This window comes from Lissotriton vulgaris, chromosome 12, assembly GCF_964263255.1.
Source record: "Lissotriton vulgaris chromosome 12, aLisVul1.2, whole genome shotgun sequence".
NCBI classification, from domain to species: domain Eukaryota; kingdom Metazoa; phylum Chordata; class Amphibia; order Caudata; family Salamandridae; genus Lissotriton; species Lissotriton vulgaris.
This window is the reverse complement of record NC_141700.1, coordinates 565,359,796-565,385,686: the sequence shown is the minus strand read 5'-3', so window position 1 is coordinate 565,385,686 and position 25,891 is coordinate 565,359,796. Positions and strand designations below refer to the sequence as shown.

The 25,891-nt window shown below is 40.6% G+C and overlaps 1 protein-coding gene across 5 annotated transcripts in view; it reads right to left on the bottom strand.

The window, feature by feature from the left end:
* Window positions 1-6,954: 6,954 nt before the first annotated feature.
* HJV (hemojuvelin BMP co-receptor) overlaps window positions 6,955-25,891 on the bottom strand; it is a 90,484-nt gene continuing 71,547 nt past the window's right edge. For all 5 annotated transcript variants that reach the window (XM_086945389.1, XM_086945388.1, XM_086945391.1 and 2 more), the window contains 2 exons: window positions 23,480-23,982; window positions 6,955-13,752 (listed from right to left, as the gene is read on the bottom strand). In XM_086945389.1, coding sequence (XP_086801515.1) covers window positions 13,090-13,752; window positions 23,480-23,982 — 1,166 coding nt within the window. In that variant the 3' untranslated portion in view covers window positions 6,955-13,089. The remainder of the gene's footprint in view (window positions 13,753-23,479; window positions 23,983-25,891) is intronic.

Sequence of the window (25,891 nt, the reverse complement as noted above, 5' to 3'; positions counted from 1 at the left end):
GGACTTCTGTTTTGTCTGAGTTTAGTTTTAGACGGCTTTGTTTCATCCATTCGGCAACTTCTTTCATTTCTTCGTGTAGGTTAGTTTTGGCGGTGCTGGGGTCATTGGTGAGAGAAAGGATCAGTTGAGTGTCATCCGCGTAAGAGATGATGTTGAGGTTGTGTTGGCGGGCGATGGCCGCGAGGGGGCTCATGTATACGTTGAAGAGGGTGGGACTGAGTGAGGATCCTTGTGGTACGCCGCAGATGATTTCAGAGGCCTCGGACTTGAATGGTGGGAGGCGGACTCTCTGGGTTCTTCCGGTGAGGAACGAGGTGATCCATTCCAGTGCCTTTCCTTGGATTCCGATGTTTCTGAGGCGTTGTAAAAGGGTGCTGTGGCAGACTGTGTCGAAGGCTGCAGAGAGGTCGAGGAGGATGAGGGCGACTGTGTCTCCATTGTCCAGTAGAGTTCGAATGTCGTCTGTTGCTGCGATGAGGGCGGTCTCAGTGCTGTGTTTGGCTCGGAAGCCAGATTGTGAGGGGTCGAGTGATTTGTTGGCTTCGAGGAAGGCGGCGAGCTGGTTGTTGACAGCTTTCTCGATGACTTTGGCCGGGAATGGAAGAAGCGAGATGGGGCGGTAGTTTTTGAGTTCGGTGGGGTCTGCTGTTGGTTTTTTCAGAAGGGCGGTGAGTTCAGCGTGTTTCCAGTCTTCTGGGAAGGTAGCGGAGTTGAAGGAGCAGTTGATGACGTCTCGGAGGTGCGGAGCTATGATGGAGTCTGCTTTGTTGAAGATGTGGTGAGGGCATGGGTCTGTGGGGGATCCAGAGTGGATGGAATTCATCAGGCGGATGGTGTCCTCAGTGGAGATTGGGTTCCAGGCGTTAAGGGTGTTAACGAGGGGAAGATGGTCAGCTGATGGTAGGGTGGGTTGGCTTCCGGGTTGGTTGTCAAAGCTGTTGTGGATGTCAGCAATCTTGTTGTGGAAAAAAGAGGCTAGGGAATCGCAGAGGGTTTGAGAGGGGGTGATGTCGTTGGAGTTGGCCGAGGGGTTGGAAAATTCCTTGACGATGTTGAAAAGTTCCTTGCTGTTGTGGGCGTTGTTGTCAAGTCGATCCTTGAATGCTGTTTTCTTGGCTTTTCGGATCAGTTGGTGGTGAGTACGGATGGCGCTTTTGAATGCCTGTGAAAGTAATGTTGTAAATAACTATCGCTTCAAAGCTGTTTTGATGATAGATCCTAACCCATCACACATCTTTTTGAGAGTATTTATGTCAGTTGTCCGTTGGTTAGTTGAGATTTGTTCTTCCCCGGCCTAATCCCTGGGTGCCACGAAATGGGAGTATGAGTGCCATCAGGTCGGTGACATACTGCTGTAAGAAGCCTTCTGACCCAAGCTTGTCTATACCCATTTTCTATGGCCCACAGAACTAAAAGCCTGATTCAGAGTTTGGAGGACAGGGTACTCCACCACAAACCTATCTGCCAAACCATTGATCCGCCCACTCTATTATGGGTCAGGTGGACTGTCATCTTAACGTACCGCCATCAGAAACTTTACTTCAACAGACCATCAAAGTTAAGACTTGATAATACCCATCCTATTTAGAAAGGATGGTCTGATGTGTTCCTTTTCATGTTTGGCACTGCCTGGAAAACTCCCTGGGATCGTTCAGAGGCCATTAGGTTTTTGTTTTTCAGTAGAAAACTTCCACTTTGAGAGTTTGTCTTTTGAAAAACAAAAAGTTTGGTGCTCTGCTGTTTTTCTGAAGGAACAGAGGTCACCACTGGACCAGAGGTGATCTCTAAATATGGAGGTTATCTATCTATCAGGGTGGTAAATGCAATGTACTCTTCCACCATGATGGACAGAGTACAGACCGCCAATGTCCTATCACTCTTCTTAAGGGAGTGCTTTGTCTACAAACCCAAAGATGTGGCCATCTTTTTGAAAGTATTGTAGCAGCCTCGTGCCGCTACTGAAGCATACCGCCCCTAAGTTACCTAGTCTTTGGTAAACCTTCCCATGTGCCACCACTTAATCCGTAAAGGTTCTGCCAGTCTTTACTTGAGAGTGTGCTCCTCCGGATCTGGTGTCAGCCACTTTATTATTGACAACTTCTGCATGCTCTGCTTGAAATTCAGTGCTCCCTTGCAAGCATCCTTGATCCAATTTCTCTAACAAACTCAGTAAAACAGAGACTTTTGCAGCTTGCATATTGATTGCATGGGTATGTAACATGTTAAAAGAAAACAAATTATGGTTTTTCCAGCACGTTGGTCCAGCTGCTAGGGCGCCAACACCATGGGGAACATTTAGAGCAAATATATGTTTGCCCTTAGGCAAAGCTTACTCCATGCTCCATCCACAAAGTTGTTGCACTTTTTCATGACAACAATCTTGTCAGTGCTGGCTAATTGGTTCACAAACTACAGACAGTTCAGACATTTATCATCAGACTTTTTCTTGGTCTTCATCATAGAAATGTTTTTAAGCCTGCACTTTTAACGCTTCACTCGTTGCCATTTGAGGAGTGGATAGTTTTCATATCAATGTGTTTGATTCACAAAGCCATGTTCAATCTTAGATCTTCGTATTTCAGTTGTACGTTTCATTGGGAGCCACTTTGCCGGCTTTGAGATCTGAAGATGAATTTCTTCTTGAAGTTCCAAGAGTTTGATTAAAAACCATCGGAGACTTGGCCTTCTCGGTGGCTGCTGCCACAAGATGGAACAGGGGCAGAGTCAACACCAGACGTGGAGACCGTTCCACATGCGGCTCGGGGACCAGCGAGTCCTTTTGCCCCCTGATGAAGTTGGAATCCTTTGAAAATAAGGAAACTAGAACAAATTAGAAACTTTGTGTTAAGATTAACACTATTGATTACTAAACAAGTAGTGTAAGTAAATGAATGTTATGTGTGTTCTGTTTGTCCTGACGAATGCTCCGTAGACCCGGCTGGGCACAAAGGGAGCAGAAACATGTTGACGTTGCTGATGATTTAGCATAACGAGACCAAGTAACACGATCCTAAGTTATACCCACTATTTTAACAACAAAATCTCACCTTTTTATAGTAAAGCTTTGTTGGTGGTTTTTGTCTTTTAATAATCACCTTCACTCACTCCTATTTTTTGGGGGGGTCCTCTACTTCTCTGGACACTACTACCCAAACCAGAGGTTACCTCAGGATGAGGTAGGCATAGAGCACTTTTGGACACCCAATGACTATGCCATAACGCGTATGTGGGGCGGAGAACCGATATACACCGCACAAAAAACATAACGTCTATGAGGGTGTATCAATTTAGCCTACGTTCACGTAGTTACAAGTGTCCATTACAGTATTTGATTGCTTGTTACAAGATGGAACAGGTCACCTCTGTTCCTCCGGCAGGACCATACTTTACCTAAATTCCATGACCTTTTGAATGCTTGGTTGTTCTACTTGATCTAATTAAGTTTTCTTTCTCCATTCTTTCTGCTATTGGCTCTCCTTGGATGGTTCCGGTAATTCGTTTTGAAGCGCCAAAATTCCCCATGTGGGTGAATGTTTCCACTCTATAAGTATAACAAATGTAATTAAATAAATAATACATTACAATAAATCACTGCAAAGTCTTTCCTGCCACAGGCATTTAGGAATAGCTAGAACCACACATCCTAACACCAACTGATTATGCAAATGAGGGAGCCTCTGAAGTTCTACAAAAATGTCAAGCTCATAATCAGGATTTCTTGTAAAACAACAAACATAAGCGGCTTCTGTGGAAGCACACCTTTTTTTAATAAAACAAAATTATTTTTTCATTATTATTAATTAATATATTATTAATTAATATTAATTCTTTAAGTCCTTGGGCCATATCTAAAATTTAGCAACACGCACTGGACATCCATCTTCAGTGCCACCTAGCGCTGCCAGAATCCATCTTCACATATTCCAATAACATTAGAAACATTTTTTGCTTGACCATACTCAGAATAAGATTAATTGTTTGAAAAATCACACATCCTAGACAGGTCACAATCATTTCTTTCAGATATACAACCAAGTGAATTAAATGTGCATGTACTCAATGGTTAGGGTACCAGCTTGCTCCTGACAAGGGCCGGTACTCCCCCATTAATTGAATTGCAACACTGCTAAATTGTGTCGGTAATCCCCCTTTCGAATTATAGAAGTGCACCTACTCAGTACCGGACATTACCTGCCCATTTAAAGCACTGATTTAACCTCATGTTTTGTACAATATTTTCCCTCAATACGTTTCAGACCTTACTGTGTCCAACTTCAGGTGGTATAATAATTTGGTGTAGTGTTATTAATTGGGTGCACAAGCACACTAGGTATACTGTACAGTGCTATTTGTGCTGGATGTTTTGGAGACTGTTAATAGGTTTTGGATCAGAACTACGCTATGAGAACATCTTTATGTGTGATCTGGTAAAATTGAGTCGGACAAAAAGGGGTGTTTGTGACCGAATCGGAAATGCAGCATATCTGCGAAATTTATCCCCGCACAAATGTCATTAAACCTAGTGGTGTTTGTGCAGGGAAAACTTAAGATTCCAAGTTTTGCAGTTTTAATGAAGAAAACATATCTTATGACCATATTACGCCATTCTGATATTGTAACTTAGAATAAAGCGGTGACGCCGCACTAGTATAAAAGTAACCCTCCAATAGCTTATTGCTGCCCCAAAAGATGTAGGGCCAGATGTATCAAAGGGTTTCTCCCATTCTATGTCTATGGGAAAATGTGTTCCTGCATATGGGCCGTAGTCTACAGAATGAAAGGCCTCGATTGTGAGTGAAATGAAATTAAATGAAAAATTATATTTATATAGCGCCAAAACTACCCGGAGGCCTCGCAGCGCTTATAATGATTGCTAAAATGGGCTACCCTGAAGGTTAACGAGTTTTTGTGTACAAATATGTTTTCAGCGCTTTCCTGAAAGCCATCCTGTTTGGGTTCCCTCTAAGGGCGAGGGGAAGGGAGTTCCAGAGCCTAGCAGCAGTATGGGAAAAGGAGCGGCCACCCCACCTAGCTTTGTTGATGTTTTTTGTGGTCGCTAGATGCAGTGAACCGGAGCGAAGGTCTCTGGAAGGAACGTAGGATAAAACTAAGGGGAATAGGATGGCAGGGCCCGTTCGATGGAAGGATTTGTGCACAATGCACATGGCCTTGAACTGAGCTCTGGCGGCGACTGGAAGCCAGTGAAGGTCCTTTAGGACCTGCTTGGCTGACTGCCAGCAGGGGATGTTGTACAGTAGGCGAGCGGCACAGTTTTGTGTAACCTCGAGCCTGTGGGTCACCGCTACCGGAGCTCCTAGGTACACCGCGTTTCCATAATCCAGGCGAGAGAGGACCAGAGCCTGGACCATGATTCTCCTCGCCTGGAGAGGGAGCAGAGGGAGCACTTTACGAAGCATCTTCATAAGCCCCACACATGTAGCCGCTGTTTTAGTTGCTTGAGCCGAGAAATCAAGCGACTTATCGAGCCAAATGCCCAGGCTCTTTATCTGGGGTTTAGGTGGGGGAGGGACGCCAAGGCAGGAGGGCCAGATAGAAACCAAAGAGGTCAATGGAGAATTGCCCAACAGTATAACATCCGTCTTCTCTCCATTGAGTTTGAGGCAGGAAAGTTGCATCCACCTAGCAACAGCCTCCAGACAGGGACCTAAGGTGTTGGATGACCCTTCTGTGTGGTCAAGAGAGACCACCAGTTGGGTATCGTCCGCGTAGGTGACAATACGCACACCAAAGGGTTGGACTATCCCTGCTAGAGGTTGCATATAAATGTTAAAAAGCATGGGGCTCAGGGAGGAGCCCTGAGGCACCCCGCAGCTAAGTGGATGTTTGATGGAAACTGCCTCATCCTCAAACACCTGGAAGAAACGCTCATCCAGGAAGGAGGACAGCCATTCCAGTGCCGCGCCCGACACACCCAACCCCATTAAACGTTGTAATAAAATGGTGTGGTTGACAGTGTCGAACGCGGCGCTGAGATCGAGTAAAATGATGGCTGCCTTTCCTCCCTGGTCCAGCACGGCTCGGGCTTCCTCCGTCACCGCAATAAGAGCAGTTTCGGTCCCGTGCTGGGGGCGGAACCCTGTCTGAGAGGCACAGAGCAGACCCGCTGATTCCAGGTAGTCTACTAAGATGGTGTTAATGTGCCTCTCAAGCAATTTACTCAACCAGGGGAGCAAGGAGATCGGGCGGAAGTCATGAGCACACGAGCACCGTGACTCATGACAAGCTGACCCGTCATGAGCGTCGAAGGAGTTAAGTGCCCCTAACAATCTACACTACTCTCTCTTTCCACTGTACTTTAAGCCCCCCTCATGTACTGCTTCACATTTAATGTGTTTTCACAAGATGACCCAGCGTGATTGGAAATCTGAAAATGCCACCCACCTCCCCCCCTCATCATTCTGCCCAAGCTACGCCTCTGGCGGTAAATATCATCAGGTCAAACTTGCCAATATTTACTGGAGTGAAATGTTCCCCTAAAATGCTGGGACAGGTAGATTTTGCTGCTGCGAGCACTGTGTAATTCACCAGTATATTGGGACAACTCATAATTGATATTATTTAAAGCATCTGATCAATAATGATCCCAAAGGTATAATTATTTGTCACGTGCAATATAATCAAACCAATACTGATCCCCTTATTCTTGAAGCCGAAGTAATATAAAGGTGTGACTGTAGCCGATTTACCACTCAAAGATGGTCTTGCAAGACAGGAAGGTTGGCAGTCTGTTTCGAAGAAATGCATTGCGTTCACTCCTTTTCAGCTTGTGGTTGCTTTCTGGGACCCTCTGTAGTTTTGTGGCTATGGGCCACTGAACTTACTGCAGCAAGACATTAATAGCTGCACCAATACTTTTATTGTTATAGTTCTTGTAAATAGGTTCACCACTATTCCTGTTGGGATGCAAAAATAATGAGCCAGACCTGACATGTGCATGAGCAATAACTTTACATTCTTTTATTTCATCAAGGTGATTCAGTCCCCTCCTGGAGCATTATGGCCTCATGCAATGAAGGGCACACATAATAACACATCAGGAATTACAAATAGGATACAGTCATGGGGCCAGTCACATTTTTGGGGTTGGTTAAGGGGTCATCCTGTGATGGGCACCACATTTAGAGACATCAAAGTAGAAGCAATAGGAATATAAATAGCATTTGTGTCATAAAATAGCATTTAAAACATCTAATCCTGTAAGTGTGAAAGTCACTGCTGCCGCTGAATCCTCCTTAAAATGTTGTAATAGGTTGCCTTTAAAGGACACGGTCTGCTGTATTGGCTACTGCAGGGCTGACATCACTCACCGTTCCCATTTTCTCTGTCCATGCATGCACACATGTGCACACACACATACACGACTAATTATATTTGACTCTGCTTCAGAAGGGTTTTGGGTGCACATATCAACCACTGATTTCCTTCAGAGACTGACCCACTCCTTCCTTTGCATTTACCATATTTCCCAATGTCTATACTACAGAGCACAGCTCCTTCTTCCACTTTATCATTAATAATCATAACACACTTTGTTTTTCTTTCTCAAAAACGTGTTTGCCTTTCAAAAATGTACCCGCAGCCATTTGACAGACCAATGTCATCTTCTTGAAACACCAAACAAGAAGCACAATCTCATTCTTACACTCTCCAATACCCTCCTTCTTATATGCACCTCCTTCTTTACAAGACTAATAAATGTTTTCCTGACTCTAAGATGGCTTTCATGCAGGAAATCACTCCTATTTACTAATTTGATGTACCCAATAAAGAGGTCTTTTACAAAACTTGTATTTTTTCAGGTTCACTGTCAAAACTTCGAAAGAAGTCTTTTTCCCATCTCCGGTACAAGCATAATACAGACTTTCATTTACCTTCCAAATACATTGCACCCCTTCCATTGCTCACATTCTCCAGAAGCCTCGTTCTCTTCTGCATTTCCATCTTTACAATACTAATACCATTTTTTCAGATGACTTTTGCAAAACTCATATCCATTCAGGTTCATTGTCAAAACATTCCGAGAACAGTTTCCCCATCTCAAGTACCAACTTACTACAGACCTTGACTTATCTTCCAAATGCACCGCATATTTTCGCAGTCTCAAACGTTTTCCTAACAAATTACCAGCGGGCTGGGTAAATCTCACTTCAGCCTTCAATTGTATCACACCTAACTAAAGTCTCATCCTGGTTCCCAACCAATAAATAGTATAAGTTAGTTTAATGTCACAGCTAATGTCTGTTTCTATGTCAATACCATAACGTCCATTTTCAATCATACCTTCCTCCTAGCCAATCACAGCCCACCAATATGTGGAAAAGTGGAATTAGAAACTATGTTCCACATGGGATCTATGGCAACGCCCAATCAGATATGTGAGTACAGATGCCAGTTTCACTTTCATTCCACGCCCACCCATGGCCTTCTGATACCCAAACCATTGCTTCCCGCCCCATGCATACTGAAAACACTCTCTTTAACATCTGACCTTTAGTCACCATATTCTCCCTTCTCATTCTCCCTTCAATCACAGCAGGGCTTTAGTACTGATATTTGCTACCACCGACCGGCCCTTTTGAAAATAAATAAATAAATAATCTTCTCCAGGCTCATTCTAAGAAAATATACACAAGTATTTGTTATTGTTCTACAGTACGACATCTGCAGGGGCACAGATTCATACATGCTCATATAGGACGGCAATTAACTTGGATGCTTGCAGATGTTTGGTTGGTGAATCTCTTGTACACTTTGCATGGTACTAAAACACAGATCGGCTGCAGCACAAAATCAGAAAGTACGAGGCACAACCATCGTCAGCTCCCCGCAAACAAACCTGAGCACATCTTTAGTGATAAGCACCTTTTCAAAATGTTTTCCGGTACATATCTGGAAGCACCCACTGGTTTCCTCAAATAAAGACTTTCATTTTTTATGTCACTGAGCCATGGCATCACCACTTGATGCACATAGATGCATACTACAATTGCAGAGTGTTGAATCTTTGCGTGTGCATAAAATGTATACTCTGTGTGCTTAGACATAAATAGAATGTACCATGGGCTAACATTTGTATTCATAGCTCACATTTACCCTCACTTTATATATGTGCACATTATAACAAGCCTAGATGTATACACATCAGCATGTAGGTGACTCCTACACATTGCCCATTATACATTGGCATGTCCCTCACAGCAAGAAATGGGTTCAAGCAATTTGTGATAGAATACCTTGTAGGAATAATTAATGTCGGAGATGGAGCTGAAGAGGTATTAGAAAAGTGCACTTAAAAGCAAAAACCATGGAAAAACAGGTCAAAACAGCAGCCTTTTCCAGTTTGTTACTCTTGTGATGTGGAGAAAATACATGATATTGATAATTAGCAAATGTGTGGAAAATATATTTGTAACTCTTATATGAACCTAAGGAGTACTAGTTAAAAATGCATTGTTCATATATGGATCAATGGCTGACACCTTTAATGTATAAAAGTAAAATGTGTGTATTATACTTTTAAGAAGGAGAAATTATATTTTATGAAAATAATTATGCAAGTGGAACGTAAATGTGCACAAGTAGAGATTAACCATAAATTCCTTATGTCAGGACCACGGGCATTATGCGGTCGGAGAGAATTAAATTATGCAACATGGTTGACTAAATTATATGACAACAAAAAGCAATATTAGGCAGAGTAATTCAGTATATTTTTTTATATTGGTTCTTCATTATTTTGTACTTTATATACATGTTAACCCTGTGTGTGCACAGGTTTCAGCTCATAAGAACCAATGAACACCAAAATATAGATATAATCAACTGAAAGTCAAACAGGCAATCTTTGCAAAGGATCTTCTAATGCAGAAACACAAGTAGCCATCTTTTTAGTAACTTTTGATCTGCTTGAGTTGGAAGCACTTTTTGTTGGAATCTACACATTATGCAGCAGCTGATGCATTATGTGTCACATGCTGTAAATCTTTAGTTATATTGATAATGTTGCGGTGGAAGACTCACATAATCCCAGTAGCTCCTGTTTTTTATGCACATATCCTGAATATTTACAACCATGAGATATGTAAGTGAATTGTGAATATGTAGGTTCACTGGGTTTTATTGGATGTTGCATCATCATGCTTCAACGCCTGTCCTTGAGGCCATTTGGGGGGTCACACAGTAAGGTAAAGAAGCATGGAGTTGTTTCTTTAAGGTTGGGCAGTGGTGATATACTATAAAGAGAATATTGATGGAAGGCAGAGAGTTCTGCCAGTGTCTTGTCTCTTCCTTCATTGGTCGACCTCAAAATCCTAGGTTAACCATTTGAATATTCTCTTTAGAACTCTCCGTTAGTAAAGGCTGATGGGGTCTTATGATGCTTTGGCTATTACTGGCTCGTTCATATACCAACATGCACTGGCCACTGCTTTTTTTAACCCTGGAAGCAAACAGTGTATGGGCAAGCCAGGAAAAAATGTGTGTTTGTGGTAATGTGCAAAACAGGAAATATTTTTGCAGTCAACCACAACATTATAAAAAAATATAGCAGCTTGGCTAGGGCTGTCAGAAGTCAGCCTCTTTCTATCTCTAATTGAGCCTGAAGCAGTCTAGTAGTGTGCGGTGACACCTACATCCTCCTTTAACCCCTTGCCTGCGGGGATAATTCCCCCGCTGTGCTGGGGGGCGGGGGGCGCGCACAGCGCCCCGGTGCTCATGACGAGCTCAGCTCGTCATGAGCCATGGTGGCCGTGTGCTCATGACGAGCTGAGCTCGTCAAGGCCACACCGGTTTCTTCAGAACGTTCAGCACAGCGGGGGAATTAGCCCAGCGTGCAAGCGTTATGACCGTTATGACGAGCTGAGCTCGTCATGAGCACACAGCAACTGTGGCTCATGACGAGCTGAGCTCATCATGAGCATGGGAGGGGTTAATGTGTCTTGTTATGTGTCAGAACCGCCACATTGCTTTGTACTGTGTGCCTACACCAGGCAGAAGATTATAACGCCTTTTACTTTTGATAGAATGTTAAAATCTCTGTTCATTCCACAAAGTAAGAGATACACTTCTCCCTTGTGTCGTGACTGACGGAGTTTAATAGCAAACACGTTGAGATTTTGACCTCCACATTTTAGGACACAGGGTTTCAAGTTTACAAACCTGTAAGTGTCCGTTTCACTTGTTTTTATTGATGCTGCCTGGCCCTTTATTAAAGTCAGTACAGGGTACAGTTGGTCATCTTTTTAAATCACTTACACTACACTTTGAGCACCAACTCACCACTCCATCACGAAAAAACCCAGCTCCGCTGTAAATCAGGCATTGAGGCACACTGAGGGGAAATTCGGTCTCCCCAGTGGGAACCCAATGATGAAGCATGTCACCAACTAGGTTGGTGAGTGAGGGTTCTTTTAAGAAAAAAAGTTTTTTTCTTTTCACCTAAATCACACCTTTCTGTGTTTTCTGTTATACTTTGTGTTATTGTATAGATGGTTGCAAAGTTGACATTTTCTTTTGTTTGCACCATTAGTCACTCTTATGTTGTTGTTACATAGTATCTTTGCGGGGTAGAGGAGTGACCGAGCGACTCTAACTCTCCTGTTGTTTACATATAGAGATTTTGTCAAAATAATTAATTGGCTTTTTATGGTGTGGTGTATTCTTTGAAATCTTATGGTTAGAGTAAAAGAAAAATCTCACCTTCTAGAGGGAGGGCTGTTTCAGCAACCATGTTTTTGCATCTAACGTCTGTCTCGCTCTCGTGGGACGAGGCGGCCACCGTTGGAATTGCTGTGCTTTGTATTGTATCTGAATACCAGGTGATAGTTAGCCATCAATGACAAGATATCTATCTTACCCTTTATTTCTATAACCAGGAGCGTAGCTTCGGGGGGTGTTTGGGGTGTTACACTCCCCTAATAAATGTATTTTCTGGGAAATAGTTGGGTACAAATGCTTTCAGTCGAATATGGTGAGGTGTCAGAATTCACCCAGAATTTTTACATACACACAATCTCTCTTTCTCGCTCTTTTGAAAGTCTTCAAAGACGTTTTTTTAACAAAATATTCAGTTTTCTCTCACTTAGCACCCTTACCAATCCATGTTTCTCTACCTTTTCAGTGCCCCTTAAGCCCCCTTATGCGTCCTACCTGTCCTGTAATGTATTTTAACATGATGTGCCAGCGTAATTGTTGGAAAATCTGACACTGACCCCCCCAGTGTTACTGACCAAGCTACGCCCCCCATCTATTACTTGTGCATTGTCGCTTTACAGAGCAAACTTAGGAATTGCAGCAGTAGGAACCTTGCGTATTGAGGGAGCTCATAGTTCCACAGATTGCTTAATGGCAGTGTGTAGGACATTAAGAGAGCCTGGAAGTAGTATTCAATGCCATTTGAAGACAAGACGTGGATTGTTAAGCATTTCAGGCACATTTTTCAACACCTTTTCAGGTTTGATGAGAGATCATATTTTACAAGAACAGGGGGATATTGTACAGCTGGTGAGAGTGAACACACCACACCCTCCAACATATTGGTACATTATTCACAAACCTACCATGTGATGGGTTTCCTAAGCCTGCCAAATAAAGGGTTGACTTTATGCAGTCCTGCTAAGCAGTCTTGACACTTCCTAATCCAACAATACCATCTTGCAATTTTACTCCAAGTCTATGTGGGCAACGCTCTTGGATACTTCTTATGGAGGTGAAGCCTTACCCTGCCAAACAGGTAGATTGTACTGCCCGATATATGTCAAGTCAGAGTACCCTGTTTTTCAAGGCCATCACAACTTTCAGAGAATAGGTGGTGTATGCCCATCCTGCTTGTGGACCCTGGAGAGAGGGTCTGTATGTAGTCTTAGCCTGTTGGCAAAGGATATGATTCATCCAGGCCTGTTGACATAGAGGGTTCAGTTCTCCTGTCTCAAAGTGAGTTAGTCTGTTCTTTTTATCTCGATGGTCACAACTAGAGCATTGATGGGTTTGATACTGACTACTGCATCCCTTTTGTCCCTTGTTGAGAACCATATACCTTTTGAATCAGTTATGCATACCATTGTCATGGCATTAATAGGTCACTATTTGCAGAATTAAAAAAATAGTAGAAAGCAGCACAGGTGTTGGAGAAACATGACTGCTGTCAGACGTGCTGCTGAATATGTGAAGTTTTTCAGCATCTGGGTGAAAGGCTCTGGCATCTGCCAGTGCCCATTGAGCAGCAGTGGTAAAGTTTGCATCCCCTGTCATGATGACATCAAACACGCAAGACTGGAAGTACGCATCCTCCACTGGCAGCTTATCCTTGCACATAGTCCTGGCAGCTTCAAGGGCTGATGACGATGGTCGGCTGGGGTATGTAGTCCTGGAGATTTGCTGCCGTGACGGGCAGCCCCCAACACAGAGCTGCAAGTCTTGTTCCTCTGTGGAGGACCGGGCTACCTCTTCTGTAGTGCGAATAGAGAAAGATAGTTGCAGTCCGAGCTGCCGGATGGCGATGGTTGTGCCGATGTAGGTGGCCTGGATCTCAACATGATGTCCAGATTCTAACTCACGGATGGTCAGGCTGCCTCCACCAGGCCTGTCACCTCCGTTTACAGACCCATCATCGAAGGCAGCTGGCACATTGTCTATTTCCGCCTGGTACACCTTTTGGTCAATGCATGCATCTAGTTCTGGCTGGTATTCTTTTTGGTCGATGTAATTCTTCATGTTTTTGAAAATAATTGTCAGCTGTAAAAAGAAAAGCATTGAATCAGTGGCACAGTCATAATGTAAGAGTCATGGAAGAACACTACTCCATTGAAAGTGCTTAAAACATTTTTAAAACTGAATGGGTTTTAGTCTACTGCACAGAGTTCCTGCTTGTTAGAGTCTCTGTTTAATTTTTGTAAATATATTGTTCCATTTTCTTTTTCACACTTTTTCTTTACTGCCCATATTTCTACTCCACTCCTGTCTTTGTTAGGTTTCATTTACATTGGATCTCGTTTCATTAGATCTCTTTGTTAGACCCTATTTCCAGTTTGACTTGTATTCTCTGTTCTCAATATATCATTCAATTACTCCTTCTACTTACCTTTCTGCCTTTTAGAATCTTGGAACTGATTTTTGAACTGATTGTATGGTCCTAAGGCCTGCAGTTCACAAAATAACAGGCTTCACTACTGCACATTCAGGAAGAGCAATGTACTAAAGGTAATTTAAGAGTTGGAAAGTCTTTTTCAAGTTTTGTCACAATTGTAGACTATGGCACAGCTTTAGCCATACAGTTGATGCTAAGGATCAAATCTGAATCACCCAAATACGCTGTATGTGTCATAACCGAATAACATACAGCAAGTCATCTGTGCAAGGAAATACACCATAAAGATTTAGTAGTTGTGCATCGAGCAATCATACATGTAGTCAAAACATTTAAAGGGAATCCTCAAAAACCGCACTAAGGCCACCGCTTAGTCCCCATTTGAGGGCAGAGTACATTAGCTGTCTGGCTACTATAGCCTTAATATTGGTCATGAATGATGTGATATGATATTCTTTGCCAAAGGAGAACTTTCAACCTCGAAGGTCTCAAGACAATATTGATGATGTACAACAATTAACTGTGAATAGATGTGAAAGAAAACGCAGTGGAAGATGAAAAAATTATGTTTTTACCCTCTTTCAAGAAGTATGGTGTTACTTTTCACCTCTCTTAATTTGGCTGGAGGGTGGAGCTTCCCACAGACTAAGGCACTCGTTAGAGGAACTTAAGGAAACCTAATTTGAAACCCGTCACCTGTTGGTTTTTGATAACACTGAATGTGGTTATTATTGGTCGTCTGGAGTCCCTATCAATTATAGGATTTGATTCTCAAAATGAAGGATTCCACTGAAAATCATTTTTTGCGCTTTCATTTTCACTTTTTCCCCCTCATTATGTGCACTTTTTCAAGTATTGAATGTGCCATTTTTCTGTCAAAACTCCCAATTCTGATGAAGCAGAAACACAAGTTTAGAAACAGAATGGGATAGCAATCCAGCTCACAATTAGCCTCTAGAGGCTTTGTCACCAGTAATGTTTTAAGAAAAAAAGTAGGATTCTCGAACAGGAGTTTTAAGGCAGTGCAGAAGATGAGATGCAACATAGATGTTAAATATGGTTATATGTAATTTCATAGAAAAAACATATCATGGAATACTACTACTCAGAAACCATTTCATCTAAACTGTTTAATGAAAATTTCCAGAACTAATGGTATATACTTTTCTATAGTAACTGATTCACAGAATGTATTTTTGTCGAAATTGGCTTTTAAAAGCTTCTTTTTTCATGTAAATGCAATGATTGCAGATCTTACTTTCAGATACAGTTTTGTCAGGGATATTTATTTCGGTGCTTCACTTTAGAGGACATTATTTTATATTAATATATTTTACCTTGTCAAACAATTACTTCAGATGCTTTTAAATCGCTGACCAATCACCACCCATAAACACCATTCACCTGTGACCCTTGACAAACCTTAAACACTATCAATCCCTCTTCTCTGAAGCCCCTCACCACATCTAACTACACTCATCCCAAAGGACTAATAGCCCTATCTACCCCAAATATCAACCATCCCTGAAAAATTAAATCAATTACTACTGCTAACTCCACCCATTCCTACTATACCTAAACCCCACCCATCCCATGAAACACCTCAGTACACCAAAACTCCACCCATCCCTGAATCCTAAAACACCCTCACCGCCCTTAAACACTGCCCATCCTTGGCCACTAAGAACTTCTCATCCCCCTAAATTACTTATCCCAGAACCCTAAAAAACCCTTTGTACATCTAAGCTCCAGTCATCCCATAATCCTTAAAACCCCTCACCGGCCTAAACTCCATCCCACCCTGAACCCTAAAAATTCTTCACCACCCAAGCCACTACCCATAATTGAATTTTAAAAATACTCAACAGCCCTAAACTCCGCCAATCCATGAATCCCAAAACCCCTCCACACCCTTACCCTTCACCTGAATGAATGAAATTAAATGAATGAAATGAAATTCGTTTTTGTCCATGTAACATAAAAATACCTCACACACCTAAACAGCACTCATCCATGAACCCTAAAAACCTCTCACCACCCCTACACTCCACCCATTTCTGAATTTTAAAAAAAACCTTTTTTTACCCTAACTCCATATATTACTGATCCCTAAAAAACCCTCATCACCCTAAAGATTACCCATCCCTGAACCCCACAAACTCATAGTAGTCCTAAACATCCCCCAAGTTGAATGTAATTTTGGATGTTTCCTAAAATTATCTTTCCGTTAAAATGTTTCCTTTAAATTTTGATTTTTTGGTATTTCCTTAAAAATGTATTTCCTTAAATTTGTTTTCCAAGATTTGGTTTCCTCCACTGTGGTTTCTCAGTTTTTGTTTTTCATTAATTCACGCACATCAGTTTAATATATGCTCAACTCAGATTACGGAGGGACAGATAGATCAACCTGTATCCTTTTCTGCTCCAGCACCAAATATAATGAGCTCAGCAAAGCTGAAACATGCTTGAATGGCTTTTAAATAAACAGTTTTCTGCCTGCCACATTCTCACTAAATTGTAATTCTCAGATGTAGTATTGTGGAAGACTCAGATCCATTGTGTCAACAAAGAGAAGTGAAGACAATCTCAAATTAGATGAAGTGTAGTTCAAATAAGTTGACTGACATTAGCCACTTAAAACGTGCTGATTTAACCTTTATGATGCACAGTCCTATTCCTACATTGAAGGCCATTTGGGCGTCATTAGTGCGCATGATAAATTTTACTTTATAAGAATGGATCATAGGCTTGTGGTTGGCAAAGAAATAAGTTGTAACAGTAAGAACAACTGTTGCAGTAAAAATTTGGTTTATCTCCTCATATGCCCATGTAGGTTAGGGTATGTAGGAAAAACCAGTCGTAAACTGTGCACAAGAGTGTTGGAACAGAAATCAGCACTAAGAACAAAGAAGGAGAATGCACCTCTAACAGAACATTTATCACAGCTGAACCACAGTTGCAATGACGTACGATGGTTCATATTGGAGAAAATTACAAGTAATGGGAGAGGAGGCAATTTAGATAAGAAAATAAAATTGAGGGAACAGTGGTACATCTGTAAACTAAACCCTGTCCGGAATGGTTTGAACTCTAGAGAGGACTTGATGTCCATTATCCTATAATATCGCCTTCGCCAAGATAAGATAGAGGATTACAATCTCTGTATAGAATTAGGGAATATATCTGTTCCAATTTAGAAGTTAAAGATGTTGTAAAATAAGGTCTTAGTACTTTTTAACCATTGTTTTTTAATGTTACCCATGAAATATGCCAATATGATTAAAATCTAGGTCTTGGTATTGTTTAACCATTGCTCTATATAAATGAACATTGGAGGTTGTTTATTTGGGTTATATCTCGTTCTCAATGTAATTAAGGATGGGCACTGAAATGTATTTATTGAGTTCTTATTGGTGTCTGTCTTTCTTTCTTTATTTTGTTCCATGGGTTTCTATTTGAGGACGTCTTGGCAAGATTTTATGTAAAATATTGTTATTATTTTTTGTCATTTGAATAATAATAATGGGATCACAAGGATCGATAGGGTCCCCGATAAAGCCTCTATTGTGAAGTGAAAAGCCACAGTACCAAAAAAAGTAACCAACAATTGTAACGTAAATCGTAGTTAAATGTAGGTCATGGTTCCTCAATAAAGCTTTAATTGTGATGGGAAAAGATACAGTATTAAAAAATCAACCAGACTGTGTTACATCAAACGTAGGTCACGTGTCTCTTACGCTTACGTTCAGTAGAGTAGATGCTGTACGGCGGTTATTTAAACAGCGTCCTTTAAGGAAACCGCGTTTTTACCAGCCGCTACAAGTAGACAAAGAAGTTTCCTGCTTCCCGGTTCTCTGCAAGAGGTAAGAGCATGTACGTAGAGAAAGACGTATATGGGGAGCGAGAATAGTGGAGTATAAGAGCAGAGGTCTAGACGTGTGTATCCACCGCACTGCATGTAAACAGCAACTACTGCTGGTTATGCCTAATGAAGGCTAATCTAAAGTACACCGCAGGTGAGGTTCTGTATCCTTATTTTTCTCCCCTTTTTTAGATATAATCCAGATAGGTAATAATGGGTCGTTTCTCTTGTAGCGAAGGAAAGGGCCACAGAAGCATAAGGACCGTAAGAACAAATATTCTAAGAGATAAGTAAGTTTCTGACTATATGTACAGAAATAACACTGTCACACTATAAATTAGAATGAGAAGGGATAGAAAGATTATATAAACGTATGTTTCTTTATTCGAAGTGAATAGATTCGGACAATTAAATTATAGCCGCTGTGCATGAAGGGAATACAGTTTTAAAACAAACTCAAACAGTCGTTTTTAGGTGGGTGAAAGTATAGTTTTCTATAAATATTACACCAAAAAGTATAACTAGTGTTACTAAGTCTTTGCCGCACCCAGGTGCCTCATTTTACTTCTAGAAAATCAGTATAGCGTAACTTGCTACTGACCTCGAATTACTGCAGATAAGCGTTTGACAGAGCATTCATTTAAAATGGGAATATATAAGTAAGTGACTGCCCATAATATTGGAGATAAATAGGAAAGAGAGTTTAGATGCTCACTGAACTTAAAAGACATATTTATTTTGTTTTTATATGTGGTGTCGTAGCAGGTAAAACCGGGCTGGTTTGCCTATAGTGAAATTTGGACTTACGTAATAGCGGCCAATGAGCGTTTCTATGAGCAAATGTTACTATATCATAGGTAAGCGCTGGTTCTTAAATTATTAACAGAAATTCATGTGAGAAGGATCTTGATGAATGCATGTTTTGAATGGCGAGCAAAGAGTAAAATGAATGGTCTGGATATAATAAGGGCATTGTTGGGACCAGGAGTAGCAATGTGCTGGTATCACAAACTGCAGATGTTTTCTCATGTTCCTTTCTCTTTTTCCTGTTTCTCTTCCCAAGAAACTTCCCCTTCTTCTTTTAAGGAAAATATTGTTTTGGGCAATGATTATTATGATGCTGTTTTGTAAATATGAACTGAAGTATTGCAGTGTAATACTGGCAGGATGTTAGTATTTACTTAATAATTACATGTATCTACATTTTAGATGTTTTTATCGCAGAGAGTATTAATTCATGTAGTCTTGAAAAAGAAGATTTAAAAAAATCTATACCTTTGAAACGCGTCGACTCCTGTTTTCCATAAACTCACCGCTCTCAATCTACCCCAAATGCTGATGAAGTTTGATACATTAGGGTGATTGTGTATAGCATTTTGGTAGTAGTTGTGGTACCTTATGTAAAAATGTAATGTCTTTGTTATCTCTTGTGTTATTTTTTATGAATTATCTAAGAATTTGTCAATTATATTGTGTGTTGTTTTTAATGGAAAAGAAACTTTTTCACTTTTCTTTATATATGATATGTTTTTAACCTTGTACACATTTTTTATCAAATCAGCATATTAATACATCAATTGTAGGTTTCTGTGCCAATACATGGACTGTTGGTGCTAACAGTGGTCCCTTCTACCAAATGCGTTATGGTTGTGGGGTGAATGTAAGTGTGTTTGTGAAGTAATATTGTTTATCTCTAATCTAAGTACTCCCAGAGGACGCTTACTTTAGAACTGACTCTGAATCCTGGTCCTTTGGGTTCCAAAGGGATTTCTTTCTTTTTTTAAGAAGTTGCGGTTGAAGACAACATTTAAATTGGAGAGTCAAACAAATCTGAGCTTTTATTGACTCTTCTTCTGGAAGGTCTGAGGATGTTGACTTAAAGGGAATTAATGTGACCACCTGTGTGAGAAAATATATACATCACTTCACCAGTTGAGTAATAACAATGGCGGACATTGTCAAAGGAGTGGGCAGTTAAGATTATTAAATGGGGTAGAGAGATCTAGCATGATGAGAGCTCTGACACTACTACTGTCAAACTCTTATCTGAGATCATCTTGAACGGAGACCCCGACACTTTCCATTCCCTTTGGAGTTGGAATCTTGTTTCAAAATGGTAAAAAATGTATTTGTTTGTTTAAAGATTGCAAAGGAATTTTAACTGTCTGTTTAAGAATTTTACTGTACTACTGTAAAAGATTGGCCTAACATTTACTGGGTCAAGAAAGATTTTTTTAAGTTAGGGCATCAGTAGAAAGAATTTATAATCAGGGGAATAAATATTTGACCAAACATTTAATAGGTAGTAAAGAAAGCGATCCATTGAGTTCTCTGAAGTTTTCAATACTTGCTGTGTAAAGACGTTCTGAAAAAGAGGGAAGATTTACTACTAGAAGTAAATTGTTTCTGAACTGGTAATTCAAAACAATTATGTCTCTTGTTACCAAACTTCTTATCTCATGGTCAACACCTTATAAGTAAGGCTCCCTGTTTTCTGTTTTAACTGTTTTTTTACAGATAAATATAGATAGAAAACCATTTATTTTTTGTCTGCATTTATTTTATAAGCGTGGATAAAAACAGAAATTGAGTGTTTTTTGAGTGATTCTAAACACACTTTGCCATGACTGCCAGGTCAATAACTGTGTGGATTGATAGGTAAGGAGGTTGAAAAAGAAAGGGATTTTAGTAAAGAGGGTTAAACAGCAATAGCTATGCACAAGGATGAACCTGAAATGTGCATATTTTCAAGTAAGTGCATTGATATATCTTCTGCGGGTGTTCATATCACTGAAACCTGGCAAAATGACTGCATATTTATTAGTTAAATACATGTAGAAATATTCCAGTTTCAGCTTTATTTTGTCTCAAAACCCATAATAAATATGGATAAATACAGATGAAGTTCACAAAAATAAAAATATGGATAAATACAGACGGAAATGACAAAATGAAATACCATAAAAACCAGGAGCCCTACTTGTAAGTCAGATACGTATTTAGCTGAGAGGTTAGACTGTGTCAACACAGATGAATGAATGAAAGAGGGGTTTTGTAAAGTGCAGCAGTTACTACAAGAGTGTCTGGGCTCTAAGGGAAATGGTCAGTAAGCCAGCTGCAAGAATCAAGCTGGCAGAACCGCTCCGCCTCTTTTGTTTGGTATGGCGAATCGTTAACAGCCTTGCTGACTGAGAATGTAGGGTTTTTTTAGGAAAGTATTCCACTATCCTATTGGACAAATAATTGGGTGCAGCCTTGTAGTAAGTGGAATGAGAGTTGCAAGCTTTGCACATGTAAAATAGAGAAGAATGACACATGACATGAGACTTTCCAGGCAGGATGTGTTTCCTTTTTTGTGATTGGTAACAAGAAGAGTACTTGCCAATTGTTCAAAAATGTAGTGTCCCATATTGCCTTATTTTTGCCTGAATATTAATGGTCACCTGGACAGTCAGGGTCTTTTCTTCTTTTTCAACTGTAATAAACACATAAGGAGGAATTGCATCATCAGTACTTCTACCAAGGATCCAGACTGGGAACAGAGGAAATCTTGTTAGGATTGTAATGAAAAGGAGTAGCAACCAGGAGCATTGTTTACTTAACCTTGTTGTTACCCATTTGTCTTTCTTTCTTGTCACAGGCATAAGCAACAAGGATACAGAGAGCCTAATCAAACTGTGACTAAAGGCTCAAAATAGGACATCAATAAACAGAATTTTTCTGTGTAACAATAGACCAAAGACACTGAGGGAAGGAGAAATGTGCTAGGTTTCAAGTCACATGGAACCCTAAATATACCTTTATAATGGAAATGGCCACTCAATAAATGTTTAACATGTAGACACTGTTGGCCTCATTTATGAGAAATGACGCATCGCTGCGTGAAAGCAGCGATACATCACTTCTCAGTGCGCACTCCTTGCGACATACCGGATGCGTCATATTTACTGTATGACACATCATGTTGCAAGGAGTCTGACATATCTGTATGGCGCAAAAGTGACGCATTGCAGGAGTGTGTCACAAAAGTGACGCAACTCCAGCAATGCGTCCTTTCACATGGGGCAAGCCTCATGTGAAAGGGCCTGTGTCAGTCTTACGCCTTCTGTGAGGCAGGGGTAAGCTTTTGACGCAGCGGCATCCTAGAAGTGACGCAGTGAAATCTCATAGATTTCACTGCATCACTTCTACGAGGCTTTTTGCGGGGGAACGCGCCCCCTGCATACATTATACCTGAAGCAGGTATAATGTATCGCAGGGGTTTACAAAGTGAAGCATCTGCTTAGATGCGTCACTTTGTAAATAGTGCGCAACAGGAGGCATGTTTTACGCTGCCGATGCGTTACAAAAAGTGACGCATCGGAAGCGCAAAACTGAAGCAAGGCCTCATAAATGAGGCCCTGTGAATTTCAGTCCAAGAGACTGCTATTCCGGTAATGGGCTGCGCTAGGTAGTGAGCTCAACTGAATGTTAATTTTAACCACCCAAGCCTATGGAGACCTTATTCCTATTTTCAAAAACCCAAAGGAATTGAATAGTTTATGCAACTTTCTGAAGAATTCTGACCCAAATAAAGACATTTGTGGCCAGATCGCAAACCTATTTTGAATGGTGTCATTTCATGCCCTCGGTGTTAAGTTAAAGTAGTTCAGAATGCAAACACTCTTTACCACCATATCATGATATTAGGTTTCTGAAGGTGGTAATGTGGGACAAGAACATTTGCACATATTTGATGTGTGGTGTTGAACGGTTCTGTTGTTTTGCATACTGCAGTGTTTTTGTGCATTAGTATTGCAGTGTGATGATGTGGTGTTGCATTGTGGTTCTTGTGCTGTATTGTGTTTCAGCTGTTTTGACGTGGGTGCAGTGTTTTTGTGGTATGTTGTTTGGGTATGTTTTTGAGTTATGTTCTGTTGTTTACTTCAGATTTGTCAATGCTCCTACATTTCACGCCTTTCAGGCTCCAGTGATAAGCAACCGTATAACACTGTCTGCGATGGTAAAAGCACAGTGCTTTAAGACAACAGTCAGCCCAAAAACTGTAGCAGAGTCTGTGTCTTAACTTGTACTCCCATTCCTCACTTTGGGCCTAATTCTCACTGCCGAGATTCCGCCCTGAGTGAGAGGACTCCCCCCATGACTGAGGGGTCTCCGCCACTAGTGCGGAGGACCTTTGTAAATTAAGCCCCATATGTGTATCTGTCTCATCCTTGTGATACTGATACAAATATGCCAATGGGTTGCATAATAACAGCACTTAGAAAAATTCATCTTGTGGACTGTGCAATATAAGTATATTAACTATTTAGTCCTGCTATGCTATAACACTGCAAAAATATAAACATTGATTTAAGGGATAACCCCTAATGTAAACAGATGCATCCTGTCTCTCTGCAGCCACACTACTCCTGAAGCCCAAAACTATAAAACATTTTGCTGTGGTTGGCAGGCAGTAGTTTGTGAAGTGTTGCAGTGCTTCTTAGCATAATTCGGAATGAGTGGGGTGTTACCTTTCCAGTCACAGTAGCATTGAAGCCGTTCATTACTGGGTAGTTGGTTGCCTGCACAAATAAATATTTGTTGTCCAACAGCGGCCAGGAACCCTTCACTCTGCATGTGTGGAAATCATCACTGAAGGTCCGAATATGTGGGTCTCCAAAGACCCCGCAATGTAGGTACTTGGGGGGCATGCCATGTTTGTAGCGATAGGTCTTTTCGTAGTTGCAAACATCTGGCATGCCTGGAGCTTCTTGGTTAGGCAGCGGAGGCCGTGGCCTAGGTGGAGATGTGGGGCCATCCTTGGAGCAGTTGTTCTGGATCATCAGGTCTTCAATGCCGTGGACTGCAGAGTGATAGCCCAAGTCACCCCTGCAGGTACGCGCAGTCTTTCGAGTGCACTGCGAGAACGAGCGCAAGGCGTTGCATTTGGCGGCGCTTTTAGTAGTGCCTTGCAGTTTCATAGTAGCAGCTATATAATCCGAATTACATTTCGTAATCTTACACTGGGAGGACACTGTAACAGAAAACAAAAGAAATTAGGCATTTCAGTAAACTGTGAGGTACACTTAAAGGTAACTGTACATCCTGAAAGTCATATAAAAAAATTAGATACTCCTGATTTTATGCAAGGGTTATTATAGGTGTAATATGGAGATAACATCCTCTGTATAGATCATTAATCTCAATAAGTACTAAAGTCAAGATATATAAGTGATATATATATATATATATATATATATATATATATATATATATATATATATATATATATATATATATATATATACATATATATATATATATATATATATATATTCTATTAGCAAACTATATATATATATATATAAATATCTTATGCCTTTATGAAAATAAAGTTCTAACCATGTTACAAATTGGGGTGAATTGTTCCTGCTACTACACACCTGTATAAATAGCATCCCTTATGTCACACATTTGAGTAAATATGCCACTTGTATTATCGATTGAAATATATCCATTTGACAATTACAAACCTTGGGGAATTGTACTCTGGAAATCTGCCAAAAATGCGTCTCTTCATCAGTTACAGATATAAATTAATATGTTCTTTCCTCTATAGCAGGCTCCTCCAATGAGTAGTTTGAGAGCTACTGCTAGCTCTCTGGCTAATTTTAAGTGACTCTCTTGTGTGCAGCCCAGCCTACTAAGTTGGAAACTTTTGCTTGGCTGAACTAATATATATGTATGCCACAATTGTGTATTCAAGACAAAATGAGTTTATTTTAAGAACTCAGAACCTGTGTTTGGATAACATTTTCTGAATTTCCAAAATATATTTAAAGCTGATTTTTTAGATTTACTACTAAAATTATTACTTCCGTGCCAGAGACACTGCCAGCAGGGGCTGACCAAATCCTTGTTTTTTTTCATTCCTGCTAGCAACCCTGCCTAATGCACTCAGGTGATCTCTGCTGGTAAACTTGCATATGATGGCCACTATTGTAATATTTTCTGAAGTGGTCACTATTACAACACCAATAACATTAGTAGCTTGCAATGATTTCCAATGAACATAAGTGGGTCGTATTACAGAAAAGCAAGTTGTGTAAACATGACCTTTGTTGTTTTTTAGAGTCCATATAAGAATGACTCCGCTCATATCTGAATGGCCTTTTCTCTATGCTCCTCGTGGCTTTCCTTTATATAGCACTTCCTGTCACCAGTTGTTAGTTTTGTGCTGTAAATGAAACTATACTATTACCACACTATAACCTAAAACAAGTACATCCAGCAGATGGCACACATATTTGAGCATTGATGTGCAATAAATAGAGTTAGATTTAGGCTTTCTAATTAGAAATTTTAATTCCCCCCTTAAACAATTGCATTCAGTACTGGTTAGTTATACACAAACGGGATTGCCCCCATGCACTTGTATAATATTAATATTACCCAAAGCATTTGTGCCCATTGCGCAACCTGCAATGGATGAAAGGCAGAGACTGCCTCACTGGGTATTGAAACCAGTGATCTGTATGTCTCTAAGAGAGTTCTAAGATCACTGAGCTAAATTTCCAGATTGGTAGTGTATACTTAACTAGAAGACCGCGGAGAGGGACAAGACAATATGTGTATTGTGGCAATCTGCGATGTGGCATGGGAATGAGTGTGTGGAAGTTGGTTACATCTGCTTTACTCTTGCTATAAAAGGGAACCCTCCTAAAGAGGGTATAAAATATCACATCCTGTCTAATGTTACTGTGTCCAAAGTAATTATAAGTTCATATTTTAAGAGAGAAAAAATTGCGTCATGCTAAAGCGGCATTACTCTTTTTACAAAGAGCAAGTGATACTTGCATGTTATGTTCTGTGATAAGTTTTTAAAAAATTGCTGTCAGGCTAAGGAACACACGGGATTAAGCTATGATGTACATAAAATGTGT